Below are 23,988 nucleotides of genomic sequence, written 5' to 3'. Positions count from 1 at the left end.
CCCGGCTCCGCATCCCAGACCCGGAGGGGACCCGGGCCGCGCGGCCGGTGTGCGCGGGGGAAGCAGAGAGAACCCAGCGGAGCCCGGAAGCCTGTGCCCGGCAGCGGCGGGCTCGAGGTCACGGCTGTTACCTCCGGGCGGGGGCCCCGGGGTGTCCGCCTCGCACACAGGGTCTCAGATTTAGACGCTGGACCTCGCGCCAGATGAGCTGATGCACGATGCCCTGATGGGATCAAGGAAGGCAGGCGTCAGAAAGCAGACATGTAAAATATCTGACATTTATGTTAACACATTTCAGCGTTTCTTCCTATTTTAATACTCCGCCAACCTCAAAACATGGCACTGGACCTGAGACTCTTACCCTACGAGGGGCCTCGTCCTGGGCCTCCTCCGTCTCTCCGGGGCACGGCCTCTTTGGTCCCCAGGCTTATCGCCTATCTGCACCCCGCCCCAGCCCCCTCCCAACACATACACCCCTACACATCCTTCGCCCACTACTTGTCTCTCAACTTCCTCCCACAGGCCCATGCGCCTCTGTCCACCCCTACCCCGGCCTCAGCTAAACATTTTCCTTCAGTTCTTTTCTCCTCGACCATCTGTCCCAGCCCCAGCCCCCTGCCTCGCCCTCGCACACACACCTGAGCCCAGGAGGGAGCCCCCCCGGGCAGGGCTGCCCTCCAAAAACATGCCTCTACCAAAACCCCCCTTTCTCAGCCATGGACGCCCAGCCCCTGCCTCCCCGGCCCCCGGCACCAGCATCAAATCAGGCCTCAAATCGGGCCGAACTTCTTCCCAGAGTTCCTGAGGGATAAATGCAGGAGCAGAGAGCCAGACCCCAGCCAGAGTGGGGTCAGTATGGACAGGGGTCAAAGGGCAAAGTCTGGGTTCCGCTTGTGGTTCACAGAACCCAGAGACCTGTTGCTAGGTAACCAGATCTCCCAGCACCTTCCCGACACATCCTGAGCTGCCGATAGGCAGCCTGCAGCCATCTTCCCTGAATCTCTCAGACACCCACCCTCTGTGGGACCCTGAAAAGCAGGAGGAGGGGAGAAGCAAGCCCTGCCACCACCCCTGAGCTCCGCCACCCCCGTTTCACTGTGAAGATTCGGCCGCTGGGCCGTTAGGTCACCGCCGCCATGAGTCTGGGCATCATGGAGGAGGAGGATCTGGCCGAGTACTTCCGGTTGCAGTATGGAGAACGGCTGCTGCAGCTGCTGCAGTGAGTGTCGGAGGTCCTGGGACCACCGTGCCCACCCGGCGCCCCACCTTCCCACCTGTCCCCCCTGCTCCTATAACCCAGCACCCCACATCACCCCGGCACCAATCCCGCCCATCCCCGGCCCCAGCTTGCTCCCCGGCACGGCCTTCTCTCCCTCTCAGCACAGCGTTCTTTTCGCTCAGATGGGGCAGGGCGCCTTTCCTCCCCCTGGGTGCCTGTCTCCACGGGTTCCTCCCCGTCCCGGGCTGCCCCAGGCGCTGAGTCCACAGTCCCTCTTGCCTGTGTCTTGGGCAGGAAGTTCCCCAGCATTGAGGACCACTCAGACTCCCCATCCATCCGGCTACTGGAGAAGAAGAAAGAGGCCGAGATCATGCACCATGCCATGCAGCAGAAGAAGGAGGTGGGAGACGCAAGGGTTGGATGCGGGGAGGGCCACAGGGCTCAGGGAGAGCCTGAGGACGGCCCTCTGTTTTGTGGGTGGTGGTGGCTAGAGCCAGGTGTCGTGGGTGGTGGTCCTGTGTTTCCTCTGCACAGCGCAGAAGGGATCCGAGTCTTGGGGTACCAGTGTCCTGCGATGCTCTGCTCTGAACCAGACGTGGGGTGGAAAGTGGGCACCTGGGGACAGGGGCTCTAGGGCAGGAGATGCTGGGGCCTTCCTCGGTTCCCATTCGGGGGTCCTCCTGACCTCTCTGCTCCCCCTCACCCCTAGACATTTCAGCGCAGAATGGAAACCCTGAACCTGCGCTGGGAGGAGCTGGGAGTCAAGGAGGCCCAGCTGAAAGCCCACATACAGAAGTTTGAGCAGTTCATCCAGGTACGGAGGGGTGTGGCCTGCTGCAGCAGGGGTGTCACACTCTGCAGTTGGTCAAGTTGCCCCTCCTCCCACTCCCCACCTTCTCCACCTCTTCCCCCTCCCTCCTCATCCTCGATTTCCCTGACTCCTCACCCTGGGTTAGAGGTCTCCTTGGTGCTCACCAGTGCCTGGGGCTTTCCCCTTTATCTCCCCCTCCTATTGCTCTGTTTGTATTGATAGTTTCCTGCTGCCCTGTCAGTCACTGCCCCCTCTAGATTGCTGTTTCCTATTTCCTTGCCTGTGGTTGGCACATACAGTTTATACAGTGAATGAATGAATGATGGATGATGAATAAATGAATGAATGTGCCACGGTTAGGGCCAGGCACTTGGGGGTACAAAGATGAATCTGACAGGGTTTTATTTTTTATTTTTATTTATTTATTTTATTTATTTATTTTTGGCTGTGTTGGGTCTTCGCTGCTGCACGCGGGCTTTCTCTAGTTGCAGCGAGCAGGGGCTACTCTTCGTTGCGGTGCGCGGGCTTCTCATTGCGGTGGCTTCTCATTGCGGAGCACGGGCTCTAGGCGCGTGGGCTTCAGTAGTTGCGGCACATGGGCTCAGTAGTTGTGGCTCACGGGCTCTAGAGCACAGGCTCCGTAGTTGTGGCACATGGGCTTAGTTGCTCTGCGGCATGTGGGGTCTTCCTGGGCCAGGGCTCGAACCTGTGTCCCCTGCATTGGCAGGCGGATTCTCAACCACTGCGCCACCAGGGAAGCCCCCAGACAGGGTTTTAGTCCCCCCAGCTCACCCTACCCCTCCATCCTTGCACTGAAGGCCCAGGCAGGGGGCACTGAAGAACCAGGTACTGGAGTCCCCTCCGAGGCAACCCCTCTCAGTGTGTCCTGAGAGGAGGGATTTAACCATTTTAAAATCCAGATTTCTCCAGACTGGCTCCAACCGGGCACCTGCCGAGCCTTGAAGGGCTGGCCCAGCCCCAGGGGGTAACCTCTGGCCTCTGCTACAGGGCAGTGCTGTTCTCAAGCATCTCTGTCTCTCTCTGTGCCTAAACCAGGTGGGAAAGGAGGCTGATGGTCCAGGCATTATTCTCCAGAGGTCCAGTCTTCCTCACTGGCCAGAGAAAAGCTCGTGGAGTGCTTGGGGTGGCAGGAGATTTGGGGGTGAGGGGTTCCGCAAATCGTCGGAATCCTGGAGAGCTTGTTACAGACACGGACCCTGGGCCCCTCCCCTCTCCTTGCTTTCAGCAGGCCTGAGGTCAGGCCCAGTCGACTGTATTGTTAAAAGTATCCCCAGGGGATTGTGATGCCCAGCTGGACTTGGAAACCACTGGTTTGGGGCCCCGCTGTCCTCTCCTGGACCCACAGGGCAGAATGCCAATCCTCCGGGTGCCTTCTTCCATGTCTTCCAAATGCCACCACGACAGGCACCCATCTGTGTGGAAGCACCGCAGCCCCTGAAGGGGGAAAGGAGCCACACACATGCAGTGTGAGAGGTCTGCCCCTCATCTTGGGAGCAGAGCTTGTCCTCCCAAGGACGGGAGGAGGACGGGATCAGCCCAATTGCAGCAGCTGAGCCTCATGTTTTTCTTTCTGGGCATTGAACTGCCTGCATCATCTCCTCCTGTCCCCGCCTGATGCCAGGCTTGAGCTACAGGAACATCGTCTCCGGAATGGCCTTGCCCCACCAGGCGCTCTGGACTGGGCCCACCTCCTAGCTCGTCTCCCTAGAGCTCCAGCAGGGTTGCCCCAGCTTTTGAAAGGAAGAGAGGGGCTCCTGCCTCGCATTTCTACAATTGGAGAAGCTGAGGCACCAAATCAGGAGAAAATTTGGGCTCCCCAAGTCTGGGCCCAGGACTCTGCCCTGTGACAAATGGCCACCACTAAGGAGAGAGATGAGGGACCTTCCCTGGTGGTCCAGCGGTTAGGACTCCGCGCTTCCACTGCAGGGGGCTCCGGTTCGATCCCTGATCGGGGAACTAGGATCCCGTGAGAGGAGCGGCGCGGCCAAAAAAAAAAAAAAAAAAGAATAGAGACGGAAACTTTATCAGAAGATTTTCCCAGCCTTCCCCGGGTTTGAGTTCTCTCCAGACACTGAGCCCAGTGGGGCGTGGGGCTTCCAGAGCTCAAATCCCGCAGAGTCAGGATCACTTCCTGTCTCGTCCCCATAAGGCCACCTTCTGATGTTGGATTAAATCTCTGTCCTCTCAGCCTCCTCAGTCCATAGAAAGCCCCTCAACCAGCTTCAAATAACCCTGGAGATGCTCTTCCTTACACCTCATCCGCCACATGGGCAGCCTGGCCACCCCCGTCCACCCTCAGGGTGGACAGAGGCCTTGTGGGAGCCCCACCAGCCTGGGCCCCAGGGAGGGTAGGACCCACGCCCGATGGGCATCACCTCCCTGGCCCCAGGAGAACGACCAGAAACGGATCCGGGCCCTGAAGAAGGCCAACAAGGAGCGAGAACTCAAGAAGCAGTGCACGCACGAGCTGGCCAAGGCCAAGCAGGAGATGGCGGCCCTGCGGCTGGAGCACCAGCGGCTGAGCGCCAAGCTGCAGGAATACTCCATCTTCAACAAGTACCTGGAGAAGGTGGTGGAGAACTCCGAGGTGCGTGGAGGGCTGAGGGGGGTGGGAGGTTCCAGGCCCACCTACTCTTCCCCAGGGGCCTGGGCTCTGGGGGGATTGGGGCCCCTCGGCACGGATGGTCACCTGCTCTGGGGAGAGGCCTCCAGCCAAGGAGGGCAGCTGGCAGAGGCCCCTGGCGAGGCTGGACTCATTTCTCAAGGGTGGGGACCTGGTGGTGTATCTTTGTCTGTGTGCGTGACATCTGTGGACCTGTCTCTACGTGGGTCCCGTCTCTGTGTCTAGGAGCGAGGTTTTGTTTTGGAGCACCAACGATCAGCTTGGCCTGCGTCGGATGTGACCCACACGCTCCCTGCTTCCCCTCCTCCCTGGTGTTCTTTAGTTTACTTGAGAGTAAATGGGCAGAGAAAGCGCCAGACTTGTGCAAAGCTGGGCACTTAGCATGTGCTGGGCCCTGGGCTGGGTGGGTGCTGCAAGCGTAGCCTTGCTCAGTCCACTCACTAGCCCCCAGAGGAAAGGCATCATTTCACCCTGTTACGAGGAAGAAGCGGAGGCTCAGAGAGGTTAGGTAACCTGCTCAGGGATGCACAGCTTATAAGTGGCAGAGCCCTTGCTTCTAACCACCCTTCGGTGGGCCCCACAAAGCCACTGACAACTGCTCTTCAGAAAGTTGCCTTGTTGCCAGAGCTAAGGGAACTTGTCTGCCCTCTGCCCACCCATGCTTTCTGGAGCATTTGACACTGTCCTTGCTCCTGCTTGAAACATACCTGTGCCCTTTCCTCTGGGACTCCTCCCTCCTTCTACTTTCAGGCTACCTCTGGCCCTTCCTCCTCAGGCTCCTCTGGGGCTCCTCCTCCTTAAGTTCCTCGGGTCTTTGTCCCACACCCTGCACTTTTCTCCCTCTGATGGATGTCACCCATGTCAACGGCCATCCACCTATGTCCCCCATCCTCCCATGTGACAGCAGCAGGGCCCGCCCTTCACCAGGGTGGAGAGAGGTATGAGGTATGCCCTCTGGGGTATGAATCCATGTCCTGTGGGGGGCACAGGGAGACAAAGGATGCACAACTCTTTAAAAAGTCCTGGCAATTTCCATATAGAACCACTAACCTAATTTATTTATGCTTGAGTTCCAAGTCTGTGTTACTTCCTGCATTCTAAGGTACTACCTACTGTATGATAAATTGTTCATTTAATAATTGGGTTTTGGGGGAGGTGGGGGGGTGAGAGAAGACTAGTATATTAAAGCAGCAGATAGATTATAGGACACGACTCAAATTTAGAGCTAGTAAAGTGTGTCTTAGAATGGAGGAGATTGGCCTGCATCTCTCTGGCCTGGAGCTCCCTCCTAAGCTTCAGGCCCCTACATCTAATTTATTGAGTCCACAACTGCTTCCTGCCATCCCCAGGCCAGCACCGCTGCTGGTGGGTCCGGTGCTGGTGAATGGCAAGACCACCCACCCACAGCCTCGCCAGAACTCCGGCTTCTTCCTGGACTCCTCCTCCTTCTCCCTCCCTCCCCACAGCCATCAATCAGCAGATCTGGTCTATTCTGCCTCCTAAGTATTTCTGGAATCCAGCCCCTGCCCCTTCCTCGTCCAGACCACCAATGTACCTCACCAGGAGTTCAGCTCTGCGTTATTCCTCGCCACCAGTCTGTCCAGCATTCTACAGCCAGTGGGATCCCAATCTCTTTCTCTTTCCTCGTCCTTTATTTCTTTCAAAATATTTTAAGTGTACTGAAAAGTATACATAAATATATAACAGCACCCAAGTACTCACGACAGCTTCGTCAAATCTTAGTATTTCCCCCAATTTGCCCCTTTTTTTCTAAAATAAAACACAACTGGTAATTGAAACCCCCCGTGTGCCCCCCTTCCAAACACCATTCTTCTCCTCTCCTCAGAGGTAACCAGTAATCCAGATTTTTAAGCTTCTCATTCTCAGGCTTGTTGTTATTATTTTGGGCCACAGTTTACATTATCCATAAACTATGAATAGTATGTACATGTCCTTTTATGGCTTCTTTTTTCCAATCAGTGATTTAAAAAAAAACAAAAACTTTGTATCATGGGAAATTTCAGACATATACAAAAGCAGAGAAAATAGTCTATTGAATGCCCATTACTCATCACCTAATTCCAGCAATCATAAGCTCATTGTCAGATCCCCATCTCTGCCATTTTGATGCAAATGATAGTTTTTTCATCCATCAGTATTTCATTATATGGCTCTAAAAGAGCTCTTTTTAACATAGCCACAATACCTATATCCAGCCGACGTCAAAATTTCCCCAGTTATTGCACAAATGCTTTTTGTACAGCTTGTTTGTTCCAATCGGGGTCCAAATTAAGGTCCCCAAACTGCATTTGGTTGATGTGTTTCTCCAGTGTCCCAGACATTATTACTATGCTGATCAAAAGAAGCCAGACATGAAAGAGGACATACTGTATGATTCCACTGATATGTTTAAAAACAGGTAAAATGAATCGTTGGGGATAGAAGTCACAATTCTGGTTTCCTCGGGGCAGATACTGACTGAAAGGGGGCCAAAGATCCTTCTAGGGTGCTGGAAATGTTCTAAGTCCCCCTCTTCACATATTAGCTAGAATACTACCATCAGGAAAAGGACTTCATAAAGAGAATCTTCCCGTCATCAACTATTTGATGACTAGGTGGGCCTTAAAGAAAAATCTTGTTAAATGCTTGACTCTTTATTTACAGCCTTCAGAATAATGAGTTGGTTCTCCAGCATCCTCTGAAAAGTGCCCTGTAATGTTGTTAGTATCACTGCGAACAACACATTTGATATGGTTCAATCCTTTGCACTTATTCTTACTGATGTTCAAAGGGTCCCATCTTTGGACAGGGGGAGCCTCTTCAAGTTGGCACCTGAGACCTTTGGACATCAGCGTTCAGTTTGGGAGAGGTGCTCCTGGTTGCTCTGATGTATCCCATTCGTTTTAGCTGTTGTATACCATTGCATCTCTCAGAAACGCAGACAGGAAGTTCTCTCTCTGCTCTCTCCTTCAATGGATGAAGTTCACACTCCTCAGGGTTTACTGGGCACTTCTTTAACTTCTCCAGGGTGATCTCTCCCTCCCCATCTTGAACTCAGGCCATTCGTATTAAACTCTCTTGCTCATCCTGGATATGCCACACATACCCCATCATCTTTACCCAGGCTGTTCCGTCTACCTGTACTACTTCCTCACTTTCTCCCACCTGCCTTGGCCTGCCCATCTTCTCTTCATACCTCTGGTCTCATTTTAACCATTCTTTTCCTGAGGAAGCCTTTTCTGGCTGTCCCCATCTCCTCTAATGCTGGGTTAAGTGGGCCTTGCCCACAGAGGATGTATCTGGGGGAAGGCCAGTTCCCGGAACACCAGTCCATCACTGGAAATGTCATGAGATGGAGAGACAACTCAGGGAGTGTCCCCTGGGTGGGTGGAAGTCACGTGTTGATAACCCCCCCGGGACGTGAGTTGGCATGCTGGAGCTGGTGCTCACAGCGCCTTCTAGAGAGGGAGGGTTACAGGGCTTCCGCTCTGCTGAGTTAGGGCCAGAGCAGCGTGGCTCTGCACTGTGGCGGACGGGGCAGCTGAGCCTGGCCAGCCACCTGCCCCACTGGCACCCACCCTCTCCAGCCCCCGCCGGAGGGAGGCCTCAGCCCCTGATGAACAAATGAGCACCAGGCTGGAGATACTACCCAGCCGTCGCCTGCAGCCCATCCCCCAGTCACCGAGCGGGCTTAGCACTCTGTGTTGTAACTGACTATTTACTTGTCCGTCTGTCCTACCCTGCCACCCCAAGTTGTAAGGCTTCCTAAAAGCAGGGTCTGGCTTTCTTATCTCCTGTTCAGCTGGGGAACCTTCAGAGCGGTTTATTAATCCGGGTCTCTGAGGGTGGAGCCTGGCACGTGTCTTTGTTAAAGCTCCCAGCTGATTCTAATAACCTGCAGGCAAGACTGCGTGCCCCGGGTCTAGATGCACGTGCTCCCAACACGTGGCCCACGGCCCATACCAACTCAGGAGGAGCGCAGGGGGACTCCAAGGGCCTCACAGCCTCTGCCCCTTGGCCCAGGGCCTCCCTGCCGGGCAGAGGCATCAAGGCTGGGAGTGGAGGGCGCAGAGTGGGGTCGGGCCCCCGGAGCGGCGGTGCACTGGTCCGAGTCCGTCCCTCCCCCCCCCCCCCCCGCCCCTCCCCGCCCATCCCCGCCGCAGTTCGAAGAGATCCACGAGGTGATCGCGCGCTACAAGACGCTGGTGAGCATGCACCATGACCTCATGCAGTCGGCGCAGGAGGGCCAGGAGAAGGTCGAGCGCGCCAAGGCCCAGCTGGCGCGCTACAAGGAGGAGAAGGACGACGAGATCCTGCAGCACAACAACGAGCTGGCGCGCCTGCAGATGCGCTTCGACCGCGCCCGCAGCGATGTCATCATCTGGGTGAGCGCCCCGGGGCGGGTGGGTAAGGGACACACACACACACACACACACACACACACACTCTCTCTCTCTCTCTCTCTCTCTCCTAGCGCTCACGCCCCGCCCTCATTCTCCTCCCCAGGAATCTCGCTGGGCACACATCCAGAACACCGCCGCCAAGAAGACCCTCTTGCTTGGCACCATTAAGATGGCAACGCTGAACCTCTTCCAGATCGTGAGCAAGCAGCTGAAGGAGGCGAGCCTCGTGTCCCTGGAGGACACACACAAACAGCTGGACACGGTAAGAGGAGGCCCAAGTGCCCGACCAGCTGGCTCGACTGAGCCACGACGGTTCTCCATGGGTTGAGCAGAGGCATGATTCCTACAGAGTAGTGGTTCTCAAACTTTCACAGCATCAGAATCACCTGGGGGCTGGGGCATATTGCTGGATCCCACCCCCGGAGTCTCAGACTCGGTGGGTCTGAGATAAAAAGCCATGAATTTCCATTTTCAGCAAGTTTCCAGGTGATGGTGCTGGTCTGGGTTCCACACTTTGAGAACCACTGCATTAGCGCTAAGGCTCTGTTGGCCCCAATCAACACGGGCAGTAGCAGGGACCCACTACTGCATTCATTAGTTACACGAAACAGTCTTATTAAGTTCTAGTGAGATGCTGAAGGCTTGTGACTGACCCCCACGCTTGGGAAAAAGAGAAAATGGGCGGGTGGTGCGGGGAGGGAAATCAGCAAGGGCAGGGAAGTGTCAGAGTCATATTAGTACCGTTCTGAGGTTTTCTCTTTGAAGTAATTGAAAGGAAATGACTTTTTCACTGTATGATTCAAAGCTATTGGATGCCATATCCGTGTGCCACCTGAAATTGTCTCACTTCTGACCAAAGGTACCCGCATCCCGCGATTTGGGAAACTGCACCAGCAGATGCATTAGCCGTGCTTCTTGTAACATGCAGAGAACCATGACTAATTATTTATCCTTTTTGGCAAAAGCCTTTAGCTCTGCCATGAAATAGTAGAAAGTAGGCTCCTAAAGGCTGGGATTTCTGTTTGCTTTGTTCCCTGCTGTATCCCCAGCATCTAGAACAATGCCAGGCAGATAGCAGGCACTCAATAAGTATTTGGTGAATGAATATGAAACACAAGCCGATAAAAGCAATTGACTGAGAGGTGCTTCCTCTGTTGAAAAAAAAAAAAAGGTGAAACTCATGAAATGTAAAGAATTTCACCCACTGACCAGCCAGGAAGTAGGATTTCCTTAAACCAAAGAATCAGCCTGCATCGTAAGGCATATTAGAGCAGAATTATTAACAGTCCAAAGACTGAAAAGGGAATTTGTAAGCAAAGTTGTTCTGAAATAGCGATCCTCAAAATTTTTTGGTAGCAGGATACCTTTACACTCATAAAATTTACTGAAGACCCTCAAAGAGCTTTTGTTTATATGGGTTCTATCAACTGATGTTTACCTTTTTAGAAACTCAAGCAGAAAAAGTAAAAATAATTCATTTAAAAATGACAGTAAGAAGCACATGAACACAAATAGCATTTTTAATGAAAAACACGTTTTCAAAAAGTATTTTATGGGACGAGTGGCATTATTTGACACTTGCAAATCCCTTGAATGCCTGGCTTCCTGGAGGACAGGTGGATTCTCACACCTGCTTCTGCATTCAGCCTGTCGTGATAGCCTACGCCATGGGAACATCCCACTCTGGTAAAAGCCCCTGTAGACTCTTGAGAAAATAAGAGCAAAAAAGACAAGTAACATCTTAGTATTAGTATAAAAAGAGTTTTGGCCTTGCAGACCCCTCTCCCCGGCAGTAGGGTCTCAGGACGCCCAGCCATCCTCAGATCCCTCTCCTTTAGCTGTTGTAAAGAAAGATGGGGCAGGAGGTGGTGATCTCCAGCCCATGGGCCCTGCGCAAGCATCCCCTGCTCAGACCATAGCTTAGAGTACATCCACTCCAAATTCTGAGCTTTCGGACTCCCTCTCAACCTCTTTTTTTTTTGGCTGCACGGCTTGTGGGATCTTAGTTCCCCCACCAAGGATCGAACCCAGTCCCCCAGCATCGAGCAGTGAAAGTGCGGAGTCCTAACCACTGGACTACCAGGGAATTCCTGTTCTCAACCTTGATTTGCTTCGATAGGAATTCCTCATATTGCCCAAATGTTATTTTTAAATATTCCACTTCATTCCTGTAGGATATGAGCCTACACACACATGATTAAGTAGCCTGAAAAAAGAAAAATAAAGACCTGGGAAAATATAAGTTAAAATCTGAGGTCAAGGCAAGAGAGAGACGTATGGACTCTGGATTCTTGGATTACAGAGGACAGTAGTTCAACAGGGACAGTAGTTGGCTCTGAGCTTCCTGGTTACCAGAAGGAAAAGCAACACGTAGTTCTTGTACCAGAATAAGAAAACACATGGTTTCTTCAGAAAGAGCAAAACTTTCCCAGCACTTAACCTCTAGCTGAAAATTTTCAAGGAGGCTTCAGAGACACTCAGTGAATGATGTTCTCATCAGTGTTCCTCCAACAGATCCACGCATGGGCTTCAGAAAGCAGCCACTTACTTAGAATCAGGAACAAGGTACCACTCAGGGAAAGTGATTTTGCAAAAGGCCAAGACGATTTGCGTTCAGTGTACTGTGTGCGGAAGGTCGAGCATTATTATTTCTGAATAAAACCCAAACTGTCTGGAGCAGCATTTTCCAAACCGTGCTTGGCAAATCCTAGAATCCCAAGATGGTAGTAAGTTTCCTCCAGGGAAATAAACGGACTGTACGGTCTAAAAAATTTAGAAAACTCAAGTTAAACAAAGTTGGCTGGTTTTAAAATACAGGACTTCACAGTGCCTTTGCTATGGTTCTGCCCTGAGACTCTCCAAGCAGATAAAGTTTCTTTTTTTTTTTTTTTTTTAAAAAAAAAATTATTTATTTATTTATTTATTTAGGGCCGCGTTGGGTCTTCGTTGCTGTGCGCGGGCTTTCTCTAGTTGCAGCGAGCGGGGGCTACTCTTCGTTGCGGTGCGCGGGCTTCTCATTGCAGTGGCTTCTCTTGTTGTGGAGCATGGGCTCTAGGTGCGTGGGCTTCAGTAGTTGTGGCACTCAGGCTCAGTAGTTGTGGCGCACGGGCTTAGTTGCTCCACGGCATGTGGGATCTTCCCGGACCAGGGCTCGAACCCGTGTCCCCTGCATTGGCAGGCGGATTCTTAACCACTGCGCCACCAGGGAAGTCCCGCAGGTAAAGTTTCTAAAACTTACTTGACCACAGACCCTTTTTGGGGTAGGGGATTACTTACTACAAGAACATAGTTTGGGAAATACTGGACTTGTCATCTCTGTAACCTTGGGAAAGTTGCTCTAATTCAGTCACTGTTTGTTTCTTTCCTCTCTTGCAAAATAGGAATTATGTTGGTAATAGTAACAGTATTAGCAACTAACTGGGTTTTTGAGAGTGTTGGACAGTCTGTGTAGCCCCATCTTTAGGAACATTCTTGAAAAGGAGAAATTTTAGGACTGAGATCTTAAAGGCCATCTAGGCCAACCTTTTCTCCCTCTTCCCTTTTTAAAGATAAAGAAACTGAGTCCCAAAAAGATGAAGTGATTTCCCCAGAGGACCCCAGGTCGTCATCCTTTTTTAAATTGAAGTATAGTTGGTTTACAATATTGTGGTAGTTTCAGATGTACAGCAAAGTGCTTCATTTATACATACATATATATATATATGTATATATATATATCTCCATATTCTTTTTTTTCCAATTCTTTTCCATTATAGTTTTTTATAAGATATTGAATATAGTTTCCTGTGCTCTACAGTAAATCCTTATTGCTTCTCTGTTTTATATATGATAGTGTGCATCTGTTAATCCCATATGCCCAATTTATCCCTCCCCCCACTTTCCCCTTCGTTAACCATAAGTTTGTTTTCTATGTCTGTGAGTCTGTTTCTGTGTTGTAAATAAGTTCATTTGTACTATTTTTTAGATTCCACATATAAGTGAAATCATATAATATTTGTCTTTGTCTGACTTAGTTCACTTAGTATGATAATCTCTAGGTCCATCCATGTTCCTGCAAATGGCATTATTTCATTCTTTTTTATGGCAAGTAATATTCCATTTGTGTGTGTGTGTGTGTGTGTGTGTGTGTATACCACGTCTTCTTTATCCATTCGTCTGCTGATGGGTGCTTAGGTTGCAGGACCCCAGGTCTTCTGACTTGTGAGGCTGTGCTTTTTCCACTGTGTCATACTGATTGCATGTTCTTTACAACAAAAGTTAGTGAATAGAATTTAAACTTCCCTTGATGACTCAAGATTATCATAACGAGCATCAGTTCTGGGTTTCAAGCAAATGACCTCCTTGAAGGCTTTTAAATAGTGGAGAGCCGTCTGTCCTGACCCTGGCTGACCCCTTCCTGCTAAGTGCGTGTAGCCTCCGAGTCCGCTCAGGATACTCGCTTTGTCTCCCTTTGTTAGACTGTCAGCCTGTACTTCATCCTTTCACTGCGTCTTCCTCTAGGGGTTCCCAACTCCATCCATGTTCATCACTTCTAGTCTGCTAAGCCTCATTCTCCACGTCAACTAGAATAATTGTCAAATGAGGGAAAGTCGGTCACAGGAAATGGTGACTCCTTGCAAGCAGGTTATGCCCGGACATTTTTGGATGGGTGGCTTGTCGCCTGCTGGGATTAACTGCGGTGCCCTGGCCTTGCTAGATCCAGCAGTTTATCCAGGACCTGTCAGACATCTGGGCAGAGGTGAAGAAGAAGGAGCAACAGCAAGTCCGGGTTTAAGGAGCAGCCATGGTTCCAGAATGTTCTGAGACAGAGAAGGGAGAGAGAAAGTTCCTGGTGACCTTGCCGTCCAGTCAGCCCAGTCCAGCCCTCTGGGACCGCTGTGCCTTTCGGAAATCCCTGTTTTTCCCCTCAGGCCGCAGCCCGTCCCATCCCTGAAAACATTAAATTCTATGAGAAGTTTGTTCCTAAGTTCTCTCTCTCTTTTTGGTGGTTTATTCACAGGGAAGAGGGTCCACTGAGGGGAGAATCCCCCAAAGCACCCCCTCTTGAAGCTGGTCACTTAGGCTGCCCAGGTCTGGTATCTTTTAGGCTTTGCAGTTTACACAGGAAGTATCCACGTGGCAACACACAGCGGGGTGAGTACATAGGACCCTTCTTTCCTCTACCACTTCCATTTTTTTTTTAAGTTGGTGTTTCCAGCTGGGGTGCAAAGACTCACTAGAAACCATGAAGGCAGCTTCCTGGGTCAGAGCACCGGAAGTGGTAAGTTAGGAACTCTTTCTTCCCTGACCTCGGGAGGAAGCCCTGCTGTCCTGCCCCCGCTGGACCCTAAGACATGCGATATGGTATCAGCAACGCTGATGTAGGAATAGCAGGCAGGTTGCCAGGCGACAGCATCTTACCAGGCTGGAATGATGGCTTCAAACCGGCAAAAGTAAACTGAGTGGAGGTAAATGTGAAGTCTCGCACTTAACGGTCAAAAACTCAACGACACTGTTATCAGTCGTCAATGGCAGAAGGCAGGTCAGGGACTGGACTGAAAGAGCAGCGTTTATTTATTTATTTATTTTTGCTTACCAGTCATATACCCAATCCCACACAGCAGTGATTGAATTTGCACTGATAATTAAGTTTTCATCTTATTTAAATGAACATCCAAAGGGCCTGCAGGTTTCTGAATGGTACTTGTTCCAGCAATTGTGTTTGGGACAGGTGATTGTGTCGGAGAAGTTGCCAAGATCTTCTCATATTTATCTGTATTTTTTTTTTTAATATCTGTATTTTTATTTTACATTTTTTTTAAGAGCTCCTGACTTATTTATTTATTTATTTATTTAATTTTTTTTGGCTGTGTTGGGTCTTTGTTTCTATGCGAGGGCTGTCTCTAGTTGTGGCAAGCGGGGGCCACTCTTCATCGCAGTGCGCGGGCCTCTCACTGTCGCGGCCTCTCTTGTTGCGGGGCACAGGCTCCAGACGCGCAGGCTCAACAGCTGTGGCTCACGGGCCCAGTTGCTCTGCGGCACGTGGGATCCTCCCAGACCAGGGCTCGAACCCGTGTCCCCTGCATTGGCAGGCAGATTCTCAACCACTGCGCCACCAGGGACGCCCAAGAGCAGCGTTTATTGAGCATATGTTTCACATACATCATCCCAGTGAGAACCGTGTGGCACCATTAACACCTGAATTACCAAACAGGACACTTGCCCAAGGACGCTGGCTCCAGCGACAGGGTCGGGAGTCGCATTGGGTCTGCCTGCCCCCAGCCTGTGCTCCCTCCCCCAGGCTGCTTTCCCCTCCAGGGGCAGGCCGAGGGGGCGGCCTGGACAGGGCTGCTTGTTTCCTCCTTGGCCCTGTGATCCCAGAGGCCCTGCGGGGAGACCGTCACCTCCAGGGGAGTCTGCGGCAGCACCCCTGCCCGGATCCTGCTGTGGGCCGCGGTCACCTCTCACCTTTGTGTTCACCATCTGCCAGCAGCGTCAGCATGCCCTGGGAGTTTATTAGAAAGGCAGACTCTCGGGCCCCATCCCAGACCCAAGCATTGGAAGCTCTGGAGGTGGGGCGAAGCCCTCTGGGTTTTAACAAGGCCTCCAGGTGATTCGGATACAAGCTCAAGTTTGAGAACCACCACTTTAGGGTAAACCAAACACTTTCAAGGACCTGGGATCCCACCATGTGAGGTCGTACCTATCAGTAATGCCACCTGTAGGATCCACGTGCAGTCAGAGGAGCAGCACCAGGAGAAGGGAGATGCAGATGGACATCAGCGGCTTTGTTCAGGGGATTCGACCCCAGGCAGGGAGGCCGCCAGTCGAGCAGTCTCTGCACACCTGTCGTCTTCCCACGGATGCTGGAGCTTGAAGCCCGAGGACGGGGAGTAGTTGGGAAAGAAATATGGACGTAAAGTGGGGGAGATGGAGAGTGAGTCGGAATCCACACTCACAAGCTGGGCCCGTGAGGATGGACGGAAACCCATGGTAGTTCTTGTGGCCTCCAAGCCGGGAGGGGTGGGCGTCTGTAGAAGGTGGACCTGGATTCTGGAGCTGAGCACCCACACTTGGCCCAGGAGCCGGAGACGCTGCAAGAGGGTCCAGAGAGGGAGGAACAGCTGGGGCCACGGCCTCCCACGAATGAGGGGAGTGGGCAGTGCAGGGACAGCGGGTGGGAGCCTCCACCTCTGCCCTCAAGCCTCTCACTGGAGCCTCTGTGACCCCTGCTCCTTAGAAACACCCCGGAAAAGGCATTCTGGGGAACACAGCACAGCCTGGCCAAGCTGCCACGTCCCCAAGCCTCCACACGACCGTCATCTGCTTCACAGGTGAGGGAAAGGGGAGGGGAGAGGGGCTGGCTGTCCCCTGCCAAAGGGACTTCTCTCTGGAAGGGGTTGGAATGTAACCGAGCAAGGGCTCCTGTGCTGGCAGCGCAGAAAGCCAAGCTCTGACAGCGGGTGTTTGCAGCAAAATCAGGGTTTATTTGCAGGATGCCAAGCAAAGAGAACGGGCAACTCATGCTCAGAAAACCCAATCGCCCTGGTGGCTTTCAGGCGAGGGCTTTTAAAGACAGTGAGAGGAAATGTAACACTGGACACTCTAAAACTCTTAGAGGAAAACATAGGAAGAGCACTCTTTGACATAAATCACAGCAAGATCTTTTTTGATCCACCTCCTAGAGTAATGGAAATAAAAGCAAAAATAAACAAATGGGACCTAATGAAACTTCAAAGCTTTAGCAAAGCAAAGGAAACTACAAACAAGATGAAAAGACAACCCTCAGAACGGGAGAAAATATTTGCAAACGAATCAACGGACAAAGGATTAATCTCCAAAATGTATAAACAGCTCATGCAGCTCAATATTAAAAAAACAAACAACCCCATCCAAAAATGGGCAGAAGACCTAAATAGACATTTCTCCAAAGAAGACATACAGATGGCCAAGAAGCACATGAAAAGCTGCTCAGCATCACTAATTATTAGAGAAATGCAAATCAAAACTACAATGAGGTATCACCTCACACCAGTTAGAATGGGCATCATCAGAAAATCTACAAACAGCAAATGCTGGAGAGGGTGTGGAGAAAAGGGAACCCTCTTGCACTGTTGGTGGGAATGTAAATTGATACAGCTACTATGGAGAATAGTATAGAGGTTCCTTAAAAAACTAAAAACAGAACTACCATATAATCCAGCAATCCCACTCTTGGGCATATACCCAGAGAAAACCATAATTCAAAAAGACACATGCACCCCAATGTTCATTGCAGCAGTATTTACAATAGCCAGGTCATGGAAGCAACCTAAATGCCCATCGACAGACAAATGGATAAAGAAGATGTGGGGGACTTCCCTGGTGGCGCAGTGGTTAAGAATCCGCCTGCCAATGCAGGGGACACGGGTTCGAGCCCTGGTCCAGGAAGATCCCACATGCCACGGAGCAACTAAGCCCGTGCGCCACAACTACTGAGCCTGTGCTCTAGAGCCCACGAGCCACAACTACTGAGCCTATGTGCTGCAACTACTGAAGCCGCGAGCCTAGAGCCTGTGCTCCGCAGCAAGAGAAGCCACTGCAATGAGAAGCCCGCGCACTGCAACGAAGAGTAGCCCCTGTTCGCCACAACCAGAGAAAGCCCGCACACAGCAACGAAAACCCAACGCAGCCAAAAATTAAATAAATAAATAAATAAATACCTATAAGAAGATGTGGTACATATATACAATGCAATATTACTCAGCCATAAAAAGGAACGAAATTGGGTCGTTTATAGAGACGTGGATAGATCTAGAGACTCATACAGAGTGAAGTAAGTCAGAAAGAGAAAAACAAATATCGTATATTAACGCAGATATGTGGAACCTCGAAAAATGGTACAGATGAACCGGTTTGCAGGGCAGAAATAGAGACACAGATGTAGAGAACAAACGTATGGACACCAAGGGGGAAAGCGGTGGGGGTGGTGTGATGAATTGGGAGGTTGGGATTGACATGTATACACTAATATGTATAAAATGGATAACTGATAAGAATCTGCTGTATAAAAAAATAAATAAAATTCAAAAATTCAAAAAAAAAAAAAGACAGTGTGAGGGGAGAGGGTCGTAGGGTGCTCGATCAGCTCATGGACCTCCTTTTGATTGGTTGGTGGTGAGGTAACAGGGTGATGCTTTGGGAATCTCAGTCATCAGCCTTCTGGTTGCAGCCGGTCTGGGGTCTGCGTGCTTGTGGTCAGCAGAGAGTCACCATCCTCCGTCGGGTGGGGAGGTCTTAGCTTCTGCAGAACAACTCAGAGATGTGTCACGCTGTTATCTGTGTCCCTTTCAGGAGGACCTAGGAGTCCTGGGACTATTGTCCTGACCATTAACTGCTTGAGCCTGCCCTTTGGAACTCGGGGAGGGTCTAGGAGAGTGAAGCCTTTTTTTCTACAAAGAAGAAACAGGGAACACAGAGGGGCTTTTGTACCAGGAAGGCCCCGCAGGGTCCTGCTTGCTTTCAGTCCCCCCTTTTCTTTGAGCTTCCTCTATCGTGAGAGGAACAGGGGCAGGACAAGAAAGGGAATAAAGTTTTGGATAGAGAGGTTCATCATAAACTTGTCGGGGGAGCTCAGTTTTCGTGGGACTGGGTTTCAGGAGGGCAGAGGTCATCCCGCAGACCCAGGACGGGCGAGTTCTGGGGGTGGTGCTGAGAGGGGGATGGGTAGAGTCTCTCACTGGAAGGGGATGTCTGGGCCTCCAGAAGCAGGATTGGGGGTGAAGGATATGCCTCTAATACAGCTTCCCCTCACCTTTGAGCCTCCTGGGCTGTTTCCTGGGAGGCAGGAAAGGGCGCAGGACAGATGGTTACCCAACCCCCATGCACACAGCCCCACCGTGTTCTGCTGTATCTGTGAGGTGGTGTTTGAGAAGTTCAGCCTGTAAGGGCTGAACGCACTTCCCGGGAGGCCTTGGGGTGGCGGGGGGGCCCAGCCCTGCCCCAGGCCCCTCCCTCCCTCCCTCCCTCTTTCTTGGCTCCTCTGTCTTGGAGTGTCACGTTTCCCGGAAGTGAGGAATTGTGAAGAGTCACACTCAGGATGCCTGTGATCACACACGAGCTTATCCTAACCCACACGGCTTTACACGCGTGTGCATAACTCACTCGGAGACTCCTCGCGTTTTTCAGGTTTCCGAAGGGGCCCAGCCCGGGAGCAGAAGAAATGCTGTGGGTCTATAGGCAGATTTCTTGATTCCAAGCGAAGCCACAGGTCCACAGACTCATTCCCAAACCCACAGAAAGGGGCAGAGCCGCTCCAGGAGGGCCAGCGATTGTCCCGAGCCTGAGCGCGAGGGCTTCACCTTGGAGGGGGCACAGGCAGGGGTCACGGACAGACCCTCACTCCTCTCCCGCAGCCCCTCAGCCTGTCCACCCCGGGCCCTGGACCCACAGAAAGAAGCCCAAGACCCCCCACTCAAGAGGGATTGGGGCTCCCAGTAGCAGGAGAGAGTGTTCCAAGAAAAAAAAAAAGATGGAGTTAAGATGATTGGAGTTTTCCCAGCAAGAAAAGACACCAGCTCTTTAAAGCAGAAATAACTGATTGGTTCCAGAAATGAATGGTTCTCATCAGCACAGGCAGGAAGTAGGGTTCCGGGTGTTTTATGGGTAACGGGAGGCAAGAGGAGGGAAGACCTTCAGGGACTTAACTCTCAATGCTGTTAGTGCTTCCTGATTGGGGGCGGGGGGGGGGGGAGGAAAAAGGAGGAACAGGGCCTCGAGGCGTGAAAGAGCCCAGCCCGCCAGCAGCCAGGTAAGAGGGCATCTCCATGTCTGGCACTTACGCCACGCCACACACGCAACCCCCAACCAGCAGTCAATGTCCCAAAGCTGCTGGTGAGGAACGGGCGTAGAACAAAGAGCTGAAAGCTTTCGGAGTGGTATCCGTGTCTCTGGAGTAGTTGAAGAGTTCATGCTTCTGTAGGATTAGCTGTTGGTCCCTGGGATCACACCCATCCCTCACACCCCTTTCTCAGACTCCAGGCTGGGGTCCCACATCTTACATCCAAGGCTTTTGGGCAGCTTGCGGGGGCCTGGAACCTTCCTCCTGTCATTTCAAGCCATCTTAGTTAGGGGTCATCCCTCAGGCACCTCTGGTCTGAAACTTTCGATGCAGTGATATCTATCAGAAGTGTCCACAGCAGGGTGTGGAAGGCAAGCCGAGTCCCAGGAGGCCCCAGGCAGCTCCTTCCCCTGGGAGATGAGCCTTCACTACAGCTGTGGGCCTCACCTCCACTTTCCTCACCCGCCCCGACACTCCTCCCTAGCTTTAACTCTTCGAAACTTTTAACTGTTTGAAATTGAGAAGTGTCCCACTGCAAACTGCAGAGTCGGGGATGATAAGAGCCAGGCTCAGAGACATCCAGAGCATGAGGGTTCCACCTTCCAGGGAGGCAAATAACCATTTTAGGAATTTTAGGAGGAAACAGGCTGGATCTAGAAACATCCAACAGAAGGAAAGCCAGCTGCACAGTGACGTGAAACTGATGGTATTAGTTTTCCATTCTGCGTGACAGATTGCCACAAACTCAGAGACCTAAACCAACACCCACTGCCTGTCTCACAGTTGTGGGTCAGAAGTCCCTGTGGACTCAACTGGGTTCTCCACTCAGGGCTGAAATCAACATGTTGGACGGCCTGGGCTCTTGTCTGGGGGGTTTAGGGAACAATCCACTTCCCAGCTCGTCCAGGTTGTTGGCAGGATTCCTCGCAGCTGGGGCTCTGAGGTCCCCAATTCCTTGCTGGCTGCCAGCCGGGAGCCACTCTCTGCTCCTAGAGGCCGCCTGCCTACCTTGTCACGTGTGATGTCCTCCATCTTCAAGGCCAGCAATGGAGTCATTGTCACTCGTCAGATCCCTCCGAATTTCTCTTCCAATACCATCTGGAGAAAACTCTCCGCTTTTAAAGGGCTCAGGTGATAAGTTTAGGCCCATCTCCCTTTTGTCATACAACGAGAGAAACACGAGGGCGTGAAGGTCATGCAGGCCATCTTAGAACTGTACCTACCCTACTGATCAAGAAAGGATGTGGATGGCTGTGGAATGTCTAGCGTGGCGACCATCGTTAATACTGTAGTGCATATTTGACAGTTGCTAAGAATGTAGATCTTAAAAGTTCTCATCACAAGAGGAAAAAGTGGTGTAACTGTGGTGACATATGTTACCTAGATGCATTGTGATGATTTTGCAGTATATACAAATACCAAATCATTATGTGGCACACCTGGAACTAATACAATGTTGTATGTCAATTATACCTCAATTGAAAAAAAAAGATGTCAAGACTGCTTGAAGAGGAAGAGGAGGAGAAGGCTAGGAGGGAATGTGACAATGGTGGTCCAAGGCCAAGATGAGGCGTGGATGGAAAGGAACCTTCCAGATGTGCAGCTGACCTAACATTTACTCATGATAGTTTCATCAAGACAGGGTTCTCCTGGGGCTGTTACCCGTCCAGGGAGGCAATAAATGGGCTTTAGCCAGTCTGGGAGTCTCCTGATGTTTTATGAAACTTTTATATACATGCACATATGGATTTTTCATGAGTGAGGGGGTGGGGTGGGGGCAGGAGGAAGTCCATGTCTTTCAGTAGATTCTCCCAAGGATCTTAACCCAATGAGGTTAGGAACTACTGCCTTTCTTTCTTTCTTTTTTAAAATTAACAGCCTTATTGAGATATAATTCATATACCGTACAATTTACTAATTTAAAATGTGCAATTCAGTGGTTTATAGTATATTGACAGAGTCGTGCAATCAACACAATCAATATGAGAACATTTTCATCACTCCCCCAAAAAGAAACTTATACCCATTAGTAGTCATTCCTGTTTCCTCCCAAACCCCCAGCCCTACCCAACCACTAATCTACTTTCTGTTTCTCTGGATTTGCTTATTCCGGACGTTTCTTTTTTTTTTTTTAATTTTTAAAATTTTTTATTTTAATTCTAATTTTTATTTTTATTTTTTTTGGCTGTGTTCAGTCGTCGTTGCTGCACGCGGGCTTTCTCTAGTTGTGGCGAGCAGGGACTACCTTTTTGTTGTGGTGCGCAGGCGTCTCATTGTGGTGGCTTCTCTTGTTGAGGAGCACGGCTCTAGGCATACGGGCTTCAGTAGTTGCGGCACGCGGGTTCAGTAGTTGTGGCTCACGGGCTCTGGAGCGCAGGCTCAGTAGTTGTGGCGCATAGGCTCAGTTGCTCCACGTCATGTGGGATCTTCCTGGACCAGGGATGGAACCCATGTCCCCTGCATTGGCAGGCGGATTCTTAACTACTGCGCCACCAGGGAAGTCCCTGGACATTTCTTATAAATGGAATCATACAATATGTTGTCTTTTGTGTGGCTTCGTTCACTTAGCATGTCTTCAACGTTCATCCATGTTGTAGCATGTATCAGAACATCATTGCTTTTTTTAATGGTTGAATAATATTCCATTGTATGGATTTACCACATTTTATAAATCCAGTCATCAGTTGATGGACATTTGGGTTTTTTCTACCTTTTGGCTATTATGAATAAGGCTGCTATGAACATTCTTATACAAGGTTTTCTGTAGATGTAGGTGTTTGTTTCTCTTAGGTATATACGTATATATATATTTAGGAGTGGAATTGTTGGTTCATGTGGTAACTCTGTTTAACCTTCTGAGAAACTGCTAAACTGTCTGGAACTACTGCATTTTGAAATACTCTGGGAGCACTTTCATTTCAGGGATTAATGGCAGGTTAGCAAAAAGGAAGGCCAGCTGGCAGGGAAGTCAGATGGAAAAGCAGGATTTGATGAAGCAGTGGTTCAAGATTGATGACTGTAATATCCAATTACAGGCTGCCTGGACTCAAGGGAAGGAGGCTGAAGCATGAATTAGAGAGCAGGCAGCCCTCCCAGCCCCACCCATAAATCACTTACACGCCCCCCCATGTGTGCCCTTGCCCTTCCCACCCACCCTTCCCATCCGCCACCCTCACACCTGGGCATCAGCACCCTCTGTCAGTCAACAAACAGTGGTATAATTGGGTGCCTCCTATGTGCCAAGCACATAGCAAACAATTGATATGGTTGGTTCCTGAATCCTGGAGCTTACGGTCTTTTGGGAACGAGAGATATTAAACCAATAGTTATAAATAACTAAATAATTATCACTGCAAGGCTGTCAGGAAATGCTGGGTGCTGAGATCCTATAAGGGGATGGAGGCGGGGAACCAACCAGGTCTTTCTGAGGAAGCTGTGTAATGTTTATGCGATGCGATGAATGCGACTTATGCGATGAATAGGTGTTTTCCTTAGCCAGACAATGGTGAGGAGGAGGGGGAGGAGAAGGAGAAGGAGGGAGGGTAAGGCTGTCCTAACACAAAACAGGAGGCCTCTGGGTCTGGAAGAGATGGGGCAGAAGGCCAACGTCACTGGAGCAGAGAGAATGAGGGGAGGAGATGGGCTAGAGCACGCAGGGCCTCTTGGGTGGGCCTTTCCAAGGAGCTCGTGTTTTATTCTAAGGGAACTGAAGAGCCCTAGGGGACTTTACTAAAGAAAAAAAGCAAAGGATAAGAGGCCAAAGGTTGGGCTCTGAGTAGAAGTTTATTTGGTTTTTGTTTTCCAGTGACAAGCTTAGAAAGCCAGTGTGGCCCATCCCCGCCCCAGGAGCTGGGGGATGAGGTTTGGGGGGAGAGAAAGGGAGTAGATCTTTAAATCTGAAAAACAGAACAAAACAAAACTCAAAACCCTCTCTGTCCTGCTCTAGGAAGGTAAGTCTCTGAGTGCTGCCACTGAAACCTGGGCTTAATCAGGTGGGCTCAAGGCCCCCTGAGGGGAGATCCTTCCTTGGGGGCTGTCCCACTGTTTGATGCAAGGCAAGGTGCCTGACTCGGGGTGACGGCATGCGGTTGTCTTAGCAGAAGCCAGACCTGC

General features: G+C 50.9%; 1 protein-coding gene across 2 annotated transcripts; it reads left to right on the top strand.

The window, feature by feature from the left end:
• Positions 1 to 1,136: 1,136 nt before the first annotated feature.
• Positions 1,137 to 13,903, top strand: CCDC42 (coiled-coil domain containing 42). Of its 2 annotated transcripts, XM_059908064.1 has the most exons (7): positions 1,137 to 1,219; positions 1,514 to 1,619; positions 1,929 to 2,033; positions 4,441 to 4,638; positions 8,838 to 9,059; positions 9,181 to 9,339; positions 13,774 to 13,903. In XM_059908064.1, exons 1-7 carry the CDS (start codon positions 1,137 to 1,139, stop codon positions 13,849 to 13,851), a joined length of 951 nt encoding a protein of 316 aa, XP_059764047.1. In that variant the 3' UTR covers positions 13,852 to 13,903. The 2 variants fall into 2 exon arrangements, with proteins under 2 accessions (XP_059764047.1, XP_059764048.1); XM_059908065.1 differs by lacking the exon at positions 8,838 to 9,059.
• The last annotated feature ends 10,085 nt before the right edge of the window (positions 13,904 to 23,988 follow it).

The sequence above is a fragment of the Balaenoptera ricei genome, chromosome 20 (genome assembly GCF_028023285.1).
Source record: "Balaenoptera ricei isolate mBalRic1 chromosome 20, mBalRic1.hap2, whole genome shotgun sequence".
Classification (NCBI taxonomy): Eukaryota; Metazoa; Chordata; class Mammalia; order Artiodactyla; family Balaenopteridae; genus Balaenoptera; species Balaenoptera ricei.
Note: the sequence above shows the minus strand (reverse complement) of the source record. Positions and strands in the feature narration are given on the sequence as shown.